At 42.1% G+C, this 15,717-nt stretch overlaps 1 protein-coding gene across 7 annotated transcripts in view; it reads left to right on the forward strand.

The window, feature by feature from the left end:
• Positions 1 to 15,717, forward strand: part of LOC122562872 (tRNA (32-2'-O)-methyltransferase regulator THADA) — a 236,575-nt gene that overhangs the window by 43,415 nt on the left and 177,443 nt on the right. For 6 of the 7 annotated variants that reach the window (XR_015761289.1, XM_088000251.1, XM_043716172.2 and 3 more), the window contains one exon: positions 2,242 to 2,329. Coding sequence is in view for 5 of the 7 variants with exons in the window: in XM_088000251.1 (XP_087856377.1) it covers positions 2,242 to 2,329 (88 nt within the window). In the remaining 2 variants the exon portion in view is untranslated. Of the gene's footprint in view, positions 1 to 2,241; positions 2,330 to 9,889; positions 9,993 to 15,717 lie in introns of those variants that run through there. The other variant, XM_043716175.2, reaches the window with a different exon arrangement.

The following is a 15,717-nucleotide window of genomic DNA, read 5'->3' on the forward strand; positions in this document are numbered from 1 at the left end:
GCTTTCCCCCTTTGTCTGTCCATGTTGGTAGGATTTGGTCTCCCTCTGCAGTGGAATTTTGCTTCTCTGTAATTTGTTTTCCCTGTGTTATTCTATGAACCACTGTTTAATAGGTGTTCTTTGTCACAGGCGTCTTGTCTTGCTGAATCTAATGTTTCTTGTCATAGTGACTCACTATGTGAAGACAAAAATGTGCAGCGGAATCTGTTTTCCTTGTGTCGGCAGGGTTTTGCTTCCCACATCAGCAGGGTTTGGTCTCCCCTTGTTGGCAGGATTTGATCTCCCTGTGTTGGTGGGATTAGGTCACCTCATGCTATTGGATTAAATCTCCCCATGTTGTTCTGTGAATCACTAGGTAGAGCCATAGAGATGTACAGCATGGAAACAGACCCTTCAGTCCAACTCATCCAAGCCGACCAGATATCCCAACCCAATCTAGTCCCACCTGCCAGCACCTGGCCCATATCCCTCCAAATACTTCCTATTCATATACCTGTCCATATGCCTTTTAAATGTTGCAATTGTACTAGTCCCCACCACTACCTCTGGCTGCTCATTCCATACATGTACCACTCTCTGTGTGAAAACATTGTCCCTTAGGACTCTTTTATATCTTTCCCCTCTCACCCTAAATCTATGCCCTCTAGTTCTGGACTCCCCACCCTAAGGAAAAGATGTCTATTTATCCTATCCTTGCCCGTCATGATTTTATAAACCTCTATAAGGTCACACCTCAGCCTCCGATGCTCCAGTGAAACAGCCCCAGCCGATTCAATCCTCCAACCCTCGCAACATCCTTGCAAACCTTTTCTGAACCCTTTCAAGTTTCACAACACCTTTCCAGATTTGCACACAATATTCTAAAAGTGGCCTAACCAACATCCTGTACAGCTGCAACATGACCTCTCAACTCCTATACTCAATGATCTGAGCAATAAAGCAAAGCGTACCAACGCCTTCTTCACGATCCTATCTACCTGCGACTCCACTTTCAAGGAGCTATGAACCTGCACTTCAAGGTCTCTTTGTTCAGCAACACTCCCTAGGACCTTACCATTAAGTGTATAAGTCCTGCTAAGATTTGCTTTCCCAAAATACAGCACCTTGCACTTAACTAAATAAAGCTCCATCTGCCACTTCTCAGTGCATTGGCCTATCTGATCAAGATCTTGTTGTAATCTGAGGTAACCTTCTTCGCTGTCCACTACACCTCCAATTTTGGTGTCATCTGCAAACTTACTAACTATACCTCTTATGTTCACATCCAAATCATTTATATAAATGATGAAAAGTAGTGAACCCAGCACTGATCCTTGTGGCACTCCACTGGTTACAAGCCTCCAGTCTGAAAAACAACTCTCTACCACCACCCTCTGTCTTCCACCTTTGAGCCAGTTCTGTATCCAAATGGCTAATTCTCCCTGTATTCCATGAGATCTAACCTTGCTAATCAGTCTCCCATTGGGAACCTTGTCGAACGCCTTACTGAAGTCCATATCGATCACATTTACTGCTCTGCCCTCATCAATCCTCTTTGTTTCTTCTTCAAAAAATCAAGTTTGTGAGACATGATTTCCCACGCACAAAGCCATGTTGACTATCCCTAATCAGTCCTTGCCTTTCCAAATACACGTACATCCTGTCCCTCAGGATTCCCTCTAACAATTTGCCCATCACCGATGTCAGACTCACTGGTCTATAGTTCCCCGGCTTGTCCTTACCACCTTTCTTAAACAGTGGCACCACTTTAGCCAACCTCCAGTCTTCTGGCACTTCACCTGTGACTATCGATGATACAAATATCTCAGTAAGAGGCCCAGCAATCACTCCCCTAGCTTCCCACGGAGTTCTATGGTACACCTGATCAGGTTCTGGGGATTTATCCACCTTGTTTCCTATCTACCTGCGACTCCACTTTCAAGGAGCTTTGAACCTGCACTCCAAGGCTATTTGTTCAGCAACACATCCAAGGACCTTACCATTAAGTGTATAAGTCCTGCTAAGATTCGCTTTCCCAAAATGCAGCACCTCGCATGTATCTAAATTAAACTCCATTTGCCTTCTCAGCCCATTGCCCAGATATCCCAAGATCCCGTTGTACTCTGAGGTAACCTTCTTCACAGTCCACTACACCTCCAATTTTGGTGTCATCTACAAACTTACTAATTATACCTCTTACGCTCACATCCAAATCATTTATATAAATGATGAAAGTGGTAATATGTGTTACTTTTGTCACAGGCCTCTGTCTTGCTGGATCTGCTGTTTCCTGTCATAGTGGCTCACTGTGAGGACAAACGGAGTCAGATTCTGTCCCGTGCTTTTCAAGGTAAGTTACTCTGTGCTATGTTCTGTTTGGGTTGCATAGCTGTGATGCTGCTGAGAGGTTCCACACACAACGATCTCTCTGAGTCACCTGGGTTTCCCTATCATTAGAGGAGATATTGATTCTTAGAACTTGCTATTTCTAGTCATTCTGCCATTTGGCCTGTTGAGTCCATGTTGTCTGTAGAAAAATCCAATCAGTCCTATTCCCTCTTTTTATCTACATAACCCTGCAGGTGGCTCAGTGGTTAGCACTGCTGCCTCACAGTGCCAGTGATTCAGGTTCAATTCCTCCCTCGGGCAACGAGTTTGCACTGTCTACCCATATCTGCGTGGATTTCCTCCTGGTGCTCTCATTTCCTCCCACAGTCTAAAGATGTGCAGGTTAAGTGGATTAGCCACAGGAAATGTAGGATTACATGGTCAGGGTGAGATGCTCTTTGGAGGCTTGGACCCAATGAGCTGAATGATTGCTTCCACATTGTAGGGATTCTATGATTTGTGGTGGCATGATGGCACTGTGTTTAGCACTGCTGCTTCACAGCGCCAGGCACCCACTTAAAATTCCATCCTTTGGTGACTGTCTGTGTGGAATTTGCACATTCTCCCCTTCAGCTGGTGATGAGTCACTCTCTTGAATTGTTGGCGTCTTGGCGATGTTCGTTTCAGTGTTTATGATTGAGACTTCCAGGATTTTAATTCAGTGTCAATGAAGGAACAACGATGTAGTTCCAAAACAGGAATTTTTGTGGCTTGGAGAGACAAAGAGTTCTCATGTATCTGCTGCCTTTCTCCTTTCAGTAGTGGTAGAGGTTATTCGTTTAGAAGGAGCCTCGGTCAGTTGTTGCAATGCATCTTGCAGATGGTACACACAGCTGTCACCTTACATTGCTGATGGAGAGAGTGAATGTTGAAGTTGGTGAAATACTGATCAGACAGGCTCCTGGGTGGTATTGAGCTGCTTGTTGGTGCTGATGTCATCCATGCAAGTGGAGATTATTCTATCATACTTCTGACTTGTACCTTACAGATGGCAGAGAGGCTTTGAGGTGTTGGGAGGTGAGTTACTCACCACAGAATCCTCAGCCTCAGACTACATTTGTAGCCTCAGTATTTAAATTGTAGTCCAGTTCAGTTTCTTGACAGTGGCACACCAGGATGCTGTTTATGGGGAATTCAGCGATGGCATTGTAATAGAATGTAAAGTGCCAATGGTTAGATTCTCTCTTGGAGATATTTATGCAGTGTGTTTGATGTTTATGTGGTGCAGAGTTGCTTATTACAAATCAATTCAAGCCTGGCTGTGGTCTGTGGCTTGTTGCATATGGACATGGAATGTTTCATTTTCGGAGAGGTCATGACTGGTATCGAACAGTGTGTAATGAACAGCAAATATCTCACTTCAGGTCTTATGATTGAGCAATAGTCATTGATGAAACGGCTGAAGATGGTTTTGCCTAGGCTTGTACCCTTAGGAACTCTTGCAGTGATGTCTTGGAACTGAGATAGTTGTCCCCTGATTGCTATTCATTGTGGCATTGCAAGGGCTTCTTGATACTGCACTCAATCAAACAATGGGTGGCACGGTGGCACAGTGGTTAGCACTGCTGCCTCACAGCGCCAGAGACCCGGGTTCAATTCCCGCCTCAGGCGACTGACTGTGTGGAGTTTGCACGTTCTCCCCGTGTCTGTGTGGGTTTCCTCCGGATGCTCCGGTTTCCTCCCACAGTCCAAAGATGTGCAGGGTCAGGTGAATTGGCCATGCTAAATTGCCCGTAGTGTTAGGTAAGGGGTAAATGTAGGGGTCTCGGTGGGTTGCGCTTCGGCGGGTCGGTGTGGACTTGTTGGGCCGAAGGGCCTGTTTCTACACTGTAAGTAATCTAATGTAATCGAATGTTTTGTCGTCAATGTTAGGATACGGAGGTGAACCCCTCTGTTACTTAAATACATAGAAAAGCTCACCTCGCCTGAAACCTGTTAAAATATGAGTGACAGAGAACTCTCAAATTCCACCATTTAAAGAAAATAACATCAGTTTATCTTTTAACTCTAAAAGTGAACGTTAAACAACAACCAATCCCCCCTTTCTCTTAACTGCTTACTTTTTGCCTCCAGCTCTGTAACAATAAGACACTTATTAAAATTACATCAACTTAACTTCAGAATGACACAGCCGCTGTTTTCACCTGTCTTCCGGCTGAAGATCCCCCTGGGTTGTCTTCTTTCTTTTTCCTGCGAATATGTTTCATATGAAAAGGTCCCTTTGAAAGAGAGTGTTTCTTAATTTCTTGGAGCAAGACATTAGCTCTCTCTGTGTTTCTGTCTTGGTGGCAGTTGCTCTCTGACCAGTTTTCAAAATGCCCACATTTTATACCTCCCAACATCAGATCATCTCATTAGTTCGATGTTGGCAAAACAATAAATTCAAACTGAGTTGAATTTTAGTATCCTGGGGCATGATTTAAGCAGATTGGTTAAATTCAAATTGTTGTCAAAACTGGAACCAAAACTCAGGTATCCATCTCACAGCCAAATTTTACATATTTTCAATTTTCAAGTACATTCTGGGACTGCCTTCTAGTCATATACACAGGTGTTTGTAAGCTGTCAGTCCCAAACAGCATTCACTCTCTCTTAAAGATATAGTACACACCTTTAACTTCATAACATCAAGGGCAGTGACTCTCACTTTGCATGTAGAATTAAGTGCTTTTGTTTATTGCATGATGACAATACCAAGATAGAAAAGCAAATTGTCAGTAGGACACAAAGAGTTTGCAGAGGAATATAAAGACGTAAGTGGGCAATAAAATGTCAGATGGAGTATGAGTTTACCTACTTGGTGAGAAAAATTGGAAAGCAGAAGAGAGTGTGTAGTATCTTGTCATATTTGAATCTCAAACGATTAACATACAAGTACAGCAAGTAATTACTAAGGCAAATAGAATATTGACTGTTATTGAAAAGGGAATGGTGAATTAGTGCAGCCTTACTACAACTGTATCGGTGTTTGGTGAGACGACAGTAGAGTACTGTGTACAGATTAAGTATCCTTTTTTAAGGAGGGATATACTCTCAGTTCAGAGAAAACTAATTATTGGGATGAAAGGGTATGAAGAAATTGTTAGGAAAGAATCAACAGGGCGGCACTAATTGGAGTTGGAAGAATTTTTGTTCAGAAAAGGGGTGATCTGCTGGCTCAATGATTAGTGCTACTGCCTCACAGTGCCAGGAATCCGGGTTCGATTCCACCCTCGAGCAACTGAATGGAGTTTGCCTTCTGACTGTGTCTGCGTAGGTATCCTCCGGGTGCTCTGGTTTCTTCCCATGGTCCAAAGATGTGTAGGTTAGGTGGATTGGCCATGCTAAATTGCCCATAGTGTCCAGGGATGTGTAGGTTGACTGGATTGGCTGTGGAGTATGGAGGATTACAAGGATAGGGTAATGGTGTCAGTCTGGGTGTGATGCTATTCAGAGTGTCGGTGTGCACTCAGTGGGCAAATGGCCTGCTTCCACACTGTAGGGATTCTGTGATTCTCTGAGAGATGATCTTAATGAAACATCATAATCTGGTGTGTGGGCAGGGTAGATATTGAGATGTTTCTTCGAACTTCAAAGTAGGGAAGCAGTTTCAAAATAAAGTCCATTTTAAAATGGAGATGAAGAATTTCTTCTCCCAGATTTGCTAATCAATTAAATTCTGTGTTTCAATAACTTTTTATTCAAGCTGACACTGATCTTCCTGTTCTTAATTTTGTTAACTAGCCTTTTGTATTGTACTTTAGAACATAGAACATATAACAATACAGCACATATCAGGCCCTTCGGCCCACGATGTTGTGCCGAACATTTGTCCTAGCTTAAGCACCCATCCATGTACCTATCCAATTGCCGCTTAAAGGTCACCAATGATTCTGACTCTGCCACTCCCACAGGTAGCGCATTCCTTGCCCCCACCACTCTCTGGGTAAAGAACCTATCCCTGATATCCCCCCTATACCTTCCACCCTTCACCTTAAATTTATGTCCCCTTGAAACACTCTGTTGTACCCGGGGGAAAATGTCTCTGACTGTCTACTCTATCTATTCCCCTGATCATCTTATAAACCTCTATCAAGTCACCCCTCATCCTTCACCATTCCAATGAGAAAAGGCCTAGCACTCTCAACCTATCCTTGTACGACCTATTCTCCATTCCAGGCAACATCCTGGTAAATTTCCTTTGCACCCTCTCCAAAGCTTCCACATCTTTCCTAAAGTGAGGTGACCAGAACTGCACACAGTATTGCAAATGTGGCCTTACCAAGGTCCTGTACAGCTGCAACATCACCTCACGACTCTTAAATTCAATCCCTCTGCTAATGAACGTTAATACACCATAGGCCTTCTTACAAGCTCTATCCACCTGAGTGGCAACTTTCAAAGAGCTATGAACGTAGACCCCAAGATCCCTCTGCTCCTCCACCTTACTAAGAACCCTACCATTAACCCTGTATTCCGCATTCTTATTTGTCCTTCCAAAATGGACAACCTCACACTTGACAGGGTTGAACTCCATCTGCCACTCCTCAGCCCAGCTCTGCATCATATCTAAGTCCCTTTGCAGCCGACAACAGCCCTCCTCACTATCCACAACTCCACCAATCTTCGTATCGTCTGTAAATTTACTGACCCACCCTTCGACTTCCTCTTCCAAGTCATTAATAAAAATTACAAACAGCAGAGGACACAGAACTGATCCCTGCGGAACTGCACTTGTAACTGGGCTCCAGGCTGAATATTTACCATCTACCACCACTCTCTGACTTCGACCGGTTAGCCAGTTCTCTATCCAACTGGCCAAATTTCCCACTATCCTTATGACTTTCCGCATAAGCCTACCATGGGGAACCTTATCAAATGCCTTACTAAAATCGATGTACACTATATCCACTGCTCTACCCTCATCCACATGCTTGGTCACCTCCTCAAAAAATTCAATCAGACTTGTAAGGCAAGACCTACCCCTCACAAATCCGTGCTGGCTGTCTCTAATCAAGCAGTGTCTTTCCAGATACTCATAAATCCTATCCTTCAGTACCCTTTCCATTACTTTGCCTACCACCGAAGTAAGACTAACTGGCCTGTAATTCCCGGGGTTATCCCTATTCCCTTTTTGAACAGGGCCACAACATTCACCACTCTCCATTCCCCTGGTACCACCCCCGTTGACAGTGAAGACGAAAAGATCATTGCCAACGGCTCTGCAATTTCCTCTCTTGCTTCCTGCATAATCCTAGGATATATCCCGTCAGGCCTGGGAGACTTGTCTATCCTCACGTTTTTCAAAATGCCCAACACATCTTTCTTCCTAACAAGTATCTCCTCTAGCTTACCAGTCCGTTTCATACTCTCCTCTTCAACAATACGGTCCCTCTCATTTGTAAATATTGCAGAAAAGTACTCATTCAAGATCTCTCCTATCTCTTCCGACTCAATACACAATCTCCCACTACTGTCCTTGATCAGACCTACCCTCGTTCTATCCATTCTCATGTTTCTCACATACGCATAAAAGACTTTGGGGTTATCCTTGATCCTGCCGGCCAAAGATTTTTCATGCCCTCTCTTAGCTCTCCTAATCCCTTTCTTCAGCTCCCTCCTGGCTATCCTGTATCCCTCCAACGCTCTGTATGAACCTTGTTTCCTCAACCTTATGTAAGCCTCCTTCTTCCTCTTTACTAGATATTCAACCTCCCTTGTCAACCAAGATTCCCTCACACGACCATCTCTTTCCTGCCTGACAGGTACATACATATCATGGACATGTCGTATCTGTTCCTTGAAAAAGTTCCACATTTCCATGACATCCTTCCCTGACAGCCTATGCTCCCAACTTATGCTCCTCAGATCCTGTCTTGCAGCATCATATTTACCCTTCCCCCAATTGTAAAACCTACCCTGTTGCATGCACCTATCTCTCTCCATAACCAAGGTGAAAGTCACAGAATTGTGGTCACCATCACCACAATGCTCACCCACTAACAAGCCCATCACTTGTCCTGGTTCATTACCGAGTACCAAATCCAATATGGCCTCCCCTCTGGTCGGACAATCTACATACTGAGTTAGAAAAGCTTCCTGGACACATTGCATAAACACCGCCCCGTCCAATCTACTTGATCTTTGTCAAGCACTTCTTTTAAAGTACACAGAGACAACATTCCCTTCATCAGTCTTCTCTGTCACTTCACCAATACATTCAATTAGATTAAACAAAAACAGTCTGTCTTTTACAATCCATGTTGATTATCCTTAATATACACAAACCTCTCTTTTGACTTCTTTCCCCTAGTAATTATTTCTAAAATTTTACTCACCCCTGCCTTTCACCTCAAGTTACTACGAAGAGTCCTTGCACACTTTTCTTTCTCTGGTCTACATCGTCTAATCCTTTGATACTTCCCTCAGATCTGTGGAAGTATTTTGCTACCTCCACTCCCATTTTCTTCAAGATCCTGGGATGCATGTCATCCAGACTTGGGCAATGTAACCATTCTAAACAAATTCAGCCTTTCCAGTACATCCAGCCTATCCAGTACATCGAGCCTATTCATTTACATTTAACGAGTACTTCAACCATACTTTTACCATCTCCACTTCGACTGATATTTTTTATCAGCTTCCTTTTCCTTGGTAACAAAGACTCCTTATGTATTCCAGCCTTGCCCTGCATCTCCAATCACATTTCAACAGTTTGCTCCAAATAAGATCCAGCCGCCCCTCCTTCCATTATCATTTTTCTCTCTCTTTGCCAGTCTTATTTTCCTATTTTCTCTGTTAAGCTATTGTATTTGGCCTGATTCTTGTTTGAAGAATTCACGTGCATCATACACCCTCCTTGTTTCTTTAATCGTATCTTTTCTCCTTCATCATCCACTGTTTGTTTCCCCTCCTGCCATCCTATTTGTGTACTTTAGTTAGTATTTTAGTCATTATCCCCTTAAAGATCATTTTGTTAGTTTTCTCTTGTTAATCTTTCCATTTGCCTGGTTGGATGCCCTCTCATCCCATTGAAGTCAGTCTTCTTCCAGTTTGGAAGCAGTTTGTTCCTTTGCTGTTCTCCATTATTAATCTAACCCTTAAGATATGGTGATCACTCTTAGCCAAGTGTTTCCCCCACAGGTCAACCTGGCCCACCTCATTCCCCACCATCAAATCCAGCAGTGCTTACTTCCTTGTGGGGCCAAGAACTGCTGGTGAAAGAGGTTCTCCTTAATATATTTCAGAAATTTGGCTCCTCCCTTACCCTTTAATATTATTCCACTTGATATTTTGAACATTAAATCCCATAGTTTCACTATTCTGTAGGTCTTCCACATCTCTGATTTCCCTGCAGGCTTGCACCTCTCTCTCTCCCTCATGATCTGGAAGCCTCTTGAAACTCGCAACAAGAAAAAAAGTGGGGAGTAGCTGTCATGCTTGACAAAGTAGCTGCTAACTTTGTGAAATGTAAGTCATATAGTCAAAGGGATAACTAGTGGACGTTACCATGATTCATATATATATATATATATCCTCAAGCAGAGATTCAAGGAGAATGGTGATGAAATGTGTAATGGAACTGAAAACAAAAAAATCAAACAGGAGCGTGGATGGACCATTGTTGAAAAGAAACAGATGACAGAGTAAGTAGGAGCATAGAGACTTGGAAAAAGAAATGAGTGAAGTCAAAAACAGCTGATTTTTGCACAGCAACAATACTCATGATAAAAACTGCACGGTTTAGGCATCATAAGAGAAGACATGATATGGGGAAAATGTTTGGCAACACATATATTTGTTACAGGACGATTTAGTGGTGAGATAAAGATACAGAACTAGAAAGCTCAAACCAGAAGCCAAAACAAATTGAGTTTCTAATCTACTGAAAATGGAAATGGTACTCCAACTAGATAAGATCTGAGGTGGAATACAGAGAAAACAGTGGGATCGACAGAAACAGGAAGAGGTAAGTGAAGAATTTGTAAATGAAGTAAGTGAGTTAGCTAGAGACATAAAACAACCACCTCTGTGAACAAGCAATGAAAACAGATTAAAGAAACAGGGAACAGAAAATAAAAATTTGGGTGGAGCATCTTGAAGAACAATATGGAATATTTGAAAAGCAGGATATGATTGAACTAGAAGAAGAAAATGATGGTCAATTTAAATGGATCAGAAACTGGAGATGTTGAAATAACAGCGGACTAAATAGATAAAAATTAGAAAAGCAGCTGCAATAAGGGAAGTAACAATAGAATTCATGAAAATTGGAAAGAGTGTAACCTCAGTGTTTCCAAGCTGTGCAAAGATATTTACTGATCAGGAGAATGGCCTGAGAACTTCATTCAAGTATTAATGTTCACCTGAGAAAAGGAGCTAAAGACAAGCCTGAGTTCGGAAACATAGGAACTTGGGAACAGGAGTAGGCCAGTCATCCCCTCAAGCATACTCCGTCATTAAACAAGATCATGGCTGATCTGTGGCCTAGCATCGTGCGCTTGCCTTGGGCCCAAAGTGCATGATCTCACACTTTCCGACATTGTATTCCATCTGCCACTTCTTTGCCGACTTTCCTAACCTGTCCAAATTCTTCTGCAGCCTTCCCACCTCCTCAATTTTATCTGTCTCTCTACCTATCTTTGTATCTATCTGCAAACTTCAGTTCCTTCACCTAGATCGTTAATGTATAAAGTGAAAAGCGTGCTCCCAACACTGTGGTGCCATCCTGAGAAGGCCCTTTTCAGGAATGAATGGTCCTGAGAAGGACCCCACTCTCTGCATTCTGCCAGACAGCCAATCTTCTATCCATGCTAGCATCTTGCCTCTAATACCATGGCTCCAGCCTCCTGTGCAACACCTTGTCAAAGGCCTTCTTGAAGTCCAGATAGATAACATCCATTGGCTCTCCTTAGTCTAACCTGCTCGTTACTTCCTCAAAGAATTCTAGCAAATTTGTCAGGCATGCCCTCCCCTTGATGAAACCACACTGACTTTGCCCTACTTTACCATACACTTCCAAGTATTCAGAAATCTTATCCTTCACAATGGATTCCAGGATCTTACCCGTGACTGAGGTTTGGCTAATAGGTCTGTAATTTTCCATCTTTTGCCTAACTCTCTTTTTAAACAAGGGTGTCATATAGTGATTTTCCAGTCTTCTGGAACCTTCCTTGATTCTAGCAATTCCTGAAAGATCACTACTAATGCCTTCACTTCTCTTTAGTTATGTCCCTTAGAACTCTAGGGTGTAGTCCATCTGGTACAGGTGATTTATCCACCTTCAAGCCATTCAGTTTTTCTAGCACGTTCTCCACCATACTCACCTCTGCCCCCTGACTCTCTTGAATTTGAGCAATATTACTCATGTCTTCCACTGTGAAGACTGATGCAAAGTAATTATTCAGTTCCTCAGCCCTTTCTTTGTACCCCACCACTATCTTTCCAGCGTCATTTTCCAGCAGCCCAATGTCTACATTTACCTCTCTTTTGCCGTTTATATACCTAAAGAAACTCTTACAGTCTTCCTTTATATTACTGGCTAACTTACCCTCATATTTAATCTTCTCCTTCCTTATTTCTTTTCTTGTTGCCCTTTATTGGTCTTTATAAGCTTCCCAATCCTCTGGTTTCCCTCTGCCCTTCATCATATTATATGCTTTCTCTTTTGCTTTGATGTTATCCCTCACTTCCCTAGTGAAGCCATGGTTGCTTCATCCTCCCTGTACCATGCTTCATTTTCCTCAGGATGAATCTCTGTTGTGTTTCCTGAATTACTCCCAGAGTAATTACTCCTGCCAGTGCTGTTCCACTGTCTTTCCTGCTAGGCTTCTATCCCAGTCAGTTCTACCCAGCTCCTTCCTCATGCCTCTGTAGTTGCCTTTATTCAGCTGAAACGAACATTCTTCCTAAGGTGTGGTGCCCGGTCCTGCTCACAGTGCTTGGGAGTTTAATCAGAGTTTTGTAAATCTGCAATGTTATGTCTGCATTCTTGTACTCCAGTCCTTTAGATATGAAGACCAGCATTCCATTAGCCTTCTTGACTATTTTCTGCACATGTTCATCTCATTTTAAATAGCTATATGTCTGAACCCCCAAATTTTATTGGATAGCTACTGTATTTAACTTTGCGCCATACAAAAATATCCTGGTGCATCCTTTTTCGATTCAAAATAAATAACCTCATACTTGCTTATTTTAAAATCCATCTACTACAGCTTTGCCCATTCACCTGTTGCAATTTTATGCTGTCAAGAAAACTGTCTACAATACTGCCCAAGTGTCATCACTTGTTTTGGATATTTGACTTTTCATGCCATTACGCGAAAGTGAGGACTGCAGATGCTGGAGATCAAAGTCAAGAGTGTGGTGCTGGAAAAGCACAGCAGGTCAGGCAGCATCTGAGGAGCAGGAAAATCTATGTTTTGGTTAAAAGCCCTTCATCAGGAATGCCATTATCCAAGTTATTAATGAATATTGTGAATAATTGAGGCCCGACACATTTCTATGTTCTATAGTACAAATACATGGATGGCAGTAATTTAAGGGGTGTGTAGGTTCGGTTGATCTTAGATTAAGCTAAATGCTCGGCACAACATCGTGGGCCGAAGGGCCGGTACTGTGCTGTACTGTTCTATGTTCCATCCCTGCAAGGACACTACTAATCATGTCCTGCCGATGAGTATTGACCCAATGTTCCAACTCTCGGTTTCCTGCTACTCAACTAATTGCCTATCTATGTCAGTAATTTGCCCTCAATTATGTGAATTACCAATTTCGATAACGATATCTTGTGTGGGGCTTTATCAAAACCCTTCTGGGAGTCCATATAAACAGCATCTATCCACAACATTTGTCACCTCTTTAAAATCTCTATGAGGTTTTCATGTAATCAGGTCGATTGATTGTCCAAGCATCAAAGATTGTGTTGAGAATTATAACAAAGACAACAGATAGGAAGGCAATATCAGAGATAACCAGGATAAGAGAAATTACTTAGCTTGATAAGATTAATGTGTGGCCAGGTTTTGTAGATTAAAAAAAATTGGTTGGACTGACTTTTTTATTCCTGATGAAGGGCTTTTGCCTGAAACGTCGATTTTACTGCTCCTCAGATGCTGCCTGAACTGCTGTGCTCTTCCAGCACCACTAATCCAGAATTTGTAAGTTCTTGACAATGCTGAAAGACATTAGAGTAGAGTGGAAAAAGAAACTACAGATAAATGTTGCACCATGTGGGGCAATGCACTGGAAATCAAGACCTGCTATTCCCAAATTCGTTACAAATGTTAAGGATGTTAAAAAGTGCTCACAATTATCCAATTTACCTGTCATTTAGATCCAGGTTGACAGAAAGTGCAGACCATGTTTCTACTTTACTGAAATACTCTTAGCAACAGGTAAATAATTAGGAAACATCACTGTATAGCTCCACTAATGAAAAGTCAATTCCTCTTAAATTTCCCCCTTGTGTGCAGGTCAGAATGCTGCTCCTTGGTCTTCCTTCTCTAGCAGATTTGCATTGGTTTGCAACAGGCTGTTTCAACTGGAACTGAGAAAAGGAATTATCAAGTAAAAGTCACAGTTTATAGCAACTAATTTTCTCCAGTTTTAAAGTGGCTTTTACTGCAAAGAACACAGAGCTCTCCAGCTGGTGGAGATCTGATGACGAGTCTGTAGACCAATCAGCTTCCAGTTGTAAATGAAAGCTCCCTTGGCTTCACCTCAACTACAACTATACTTCAACGCTGCAGCTATGTAAATGTTTATTCGGGAATTGTCAGGTTACTTGCGTTCAAAACATACAACAATCCTACACCTATCCTTGATCTTTTAAAATAGTTCTTTTTTCATATTGGTTCACAATTAAAAATACAGAAATATAAAAAAAAAACTGGGGTTTTACATAAGAACATGGACAAGGAACAACAGTGAGAGTAGTCAGCAGAGATTTAGAATCAGGTGGAATTGGAAGAGGAGTTTGACAATTGGGTGTGGTTTATTGCCATTGCTCTTCGATGTTTGTGCAAAAGCCATGATCAAACACATATTTGAAGACAGAATCTGGCACTTATATTCGCAGGTGAATGATAGCATCAGTTAGATTTGCAGATAACAAAACTTATAACAAGCACAGAACAGTCAGAAGAATTTCTGATTTTCTGAATTTCTCAGAAGGCTTTCTTGAGGTTTTGAATTAAAGTGAACGTCAGCAAAAACCAAAGTGATGCATATCTCAAGTGCACAAATTCGAGTGTTTAGCAGTGAATATTTGTTTGGTAGTACAGAACTTGAATATTGTTGAAAAATGACACGTTTTGCCAAAGCTTTTTTTCTTGCATTCATCTCAACAATTTGCAAGACATGCCAACGTGACAGGAAACTAACATTTATATTTTGAGAAGAGAGTGCTGATTGGTTGACAGGTGGAATCTGATTGGTAGATGTGTTGCTGGGCAGAATAAAGTAATTAATAATGATTGACAATTAACTGTCAACGTTAATTTGCCTTTCTTGATTAGGTGATGTACCTGCGTTCTATGTTTTTGTGATGCATGCACTAGAGCACATGACTCCCTCTGCACCTCAGAATTTTACAGTTGTCCTCCATTTAAGAAATACTCTTCTTCTTCATTCTTCCTGCCAAAGTGAACAATTTCACATTTTCCACAGTCTATCTTCCAGATTTTTTTCCACTTACTCAACCTATCAATATGTGGCTGCAATTTCCTTATATTTTCTTCTCAATATGATTTGCTCTCTATCATAGTGTCATCAGTGAATTGAGCTCTCAGGCTTTTGCTCCCCTCATCTAAGTCATTTATGTAAATTGTAAGAAGTTAAAAGCCCAAACAGAAATCACTGAGGGTCTCCACTTGCGATCCAATCAGAGGACACTGAGACATCGCTTATTTGCATTCTGGGAGTGGACTTTGCAGTCTGTGCAGGTGCGAGGGATATCGTGGAAGAACCTACTGTTAAGGAACGATCAGCCCCAAACATTACATTTCTGTAGTGTTTCCATTCCTCCTCCCTCCTCTAACCAAACAAAAGAGAGGCAAGGTTCAGAGGAGAGAAGACAGAACCTCATGAGAGGAAGGTTGGCAGTGAGAGTTCCAGCAGGTAAAGCAGTGCGAGCCTAAACAGCCTCTGGAAACTGTTGTTAATGCGTAACAAGTACGTTTTGAGAAATTGTTATCAAAGCAGAGAGCATCAGCAGCTTCAATTTAGTTTTAAAAGTATTTGACATTGGAAAGATTAATTACGTTAAAGGGCTAAGACATGGCAGGAGTGTTCCAAATTGTAGTCTGCTCCTCTTGCTCGATGTGGGAAGCTGGAACGTTTCCAGTGCCTGGGACCTGCATGTGTGCA

This window comes from Chiloscyllium plagiosum, unplaced genomic scaffold (assembly GCF_037043375.1).
Source record: "Chiloscyllium plagiosum isolate Xiang-an unplaced genomic scaffold, Cpla_swu_hap1 HiC_scaffold_24, whole genome shotgun sequence".
NCBI lineage: Eukaryota > Metazoa > Chordata > Chondrichthyes > Orectolobiformes > Hemiscylliidae > Chiloscyllium > Chiloscyllium plagiosum.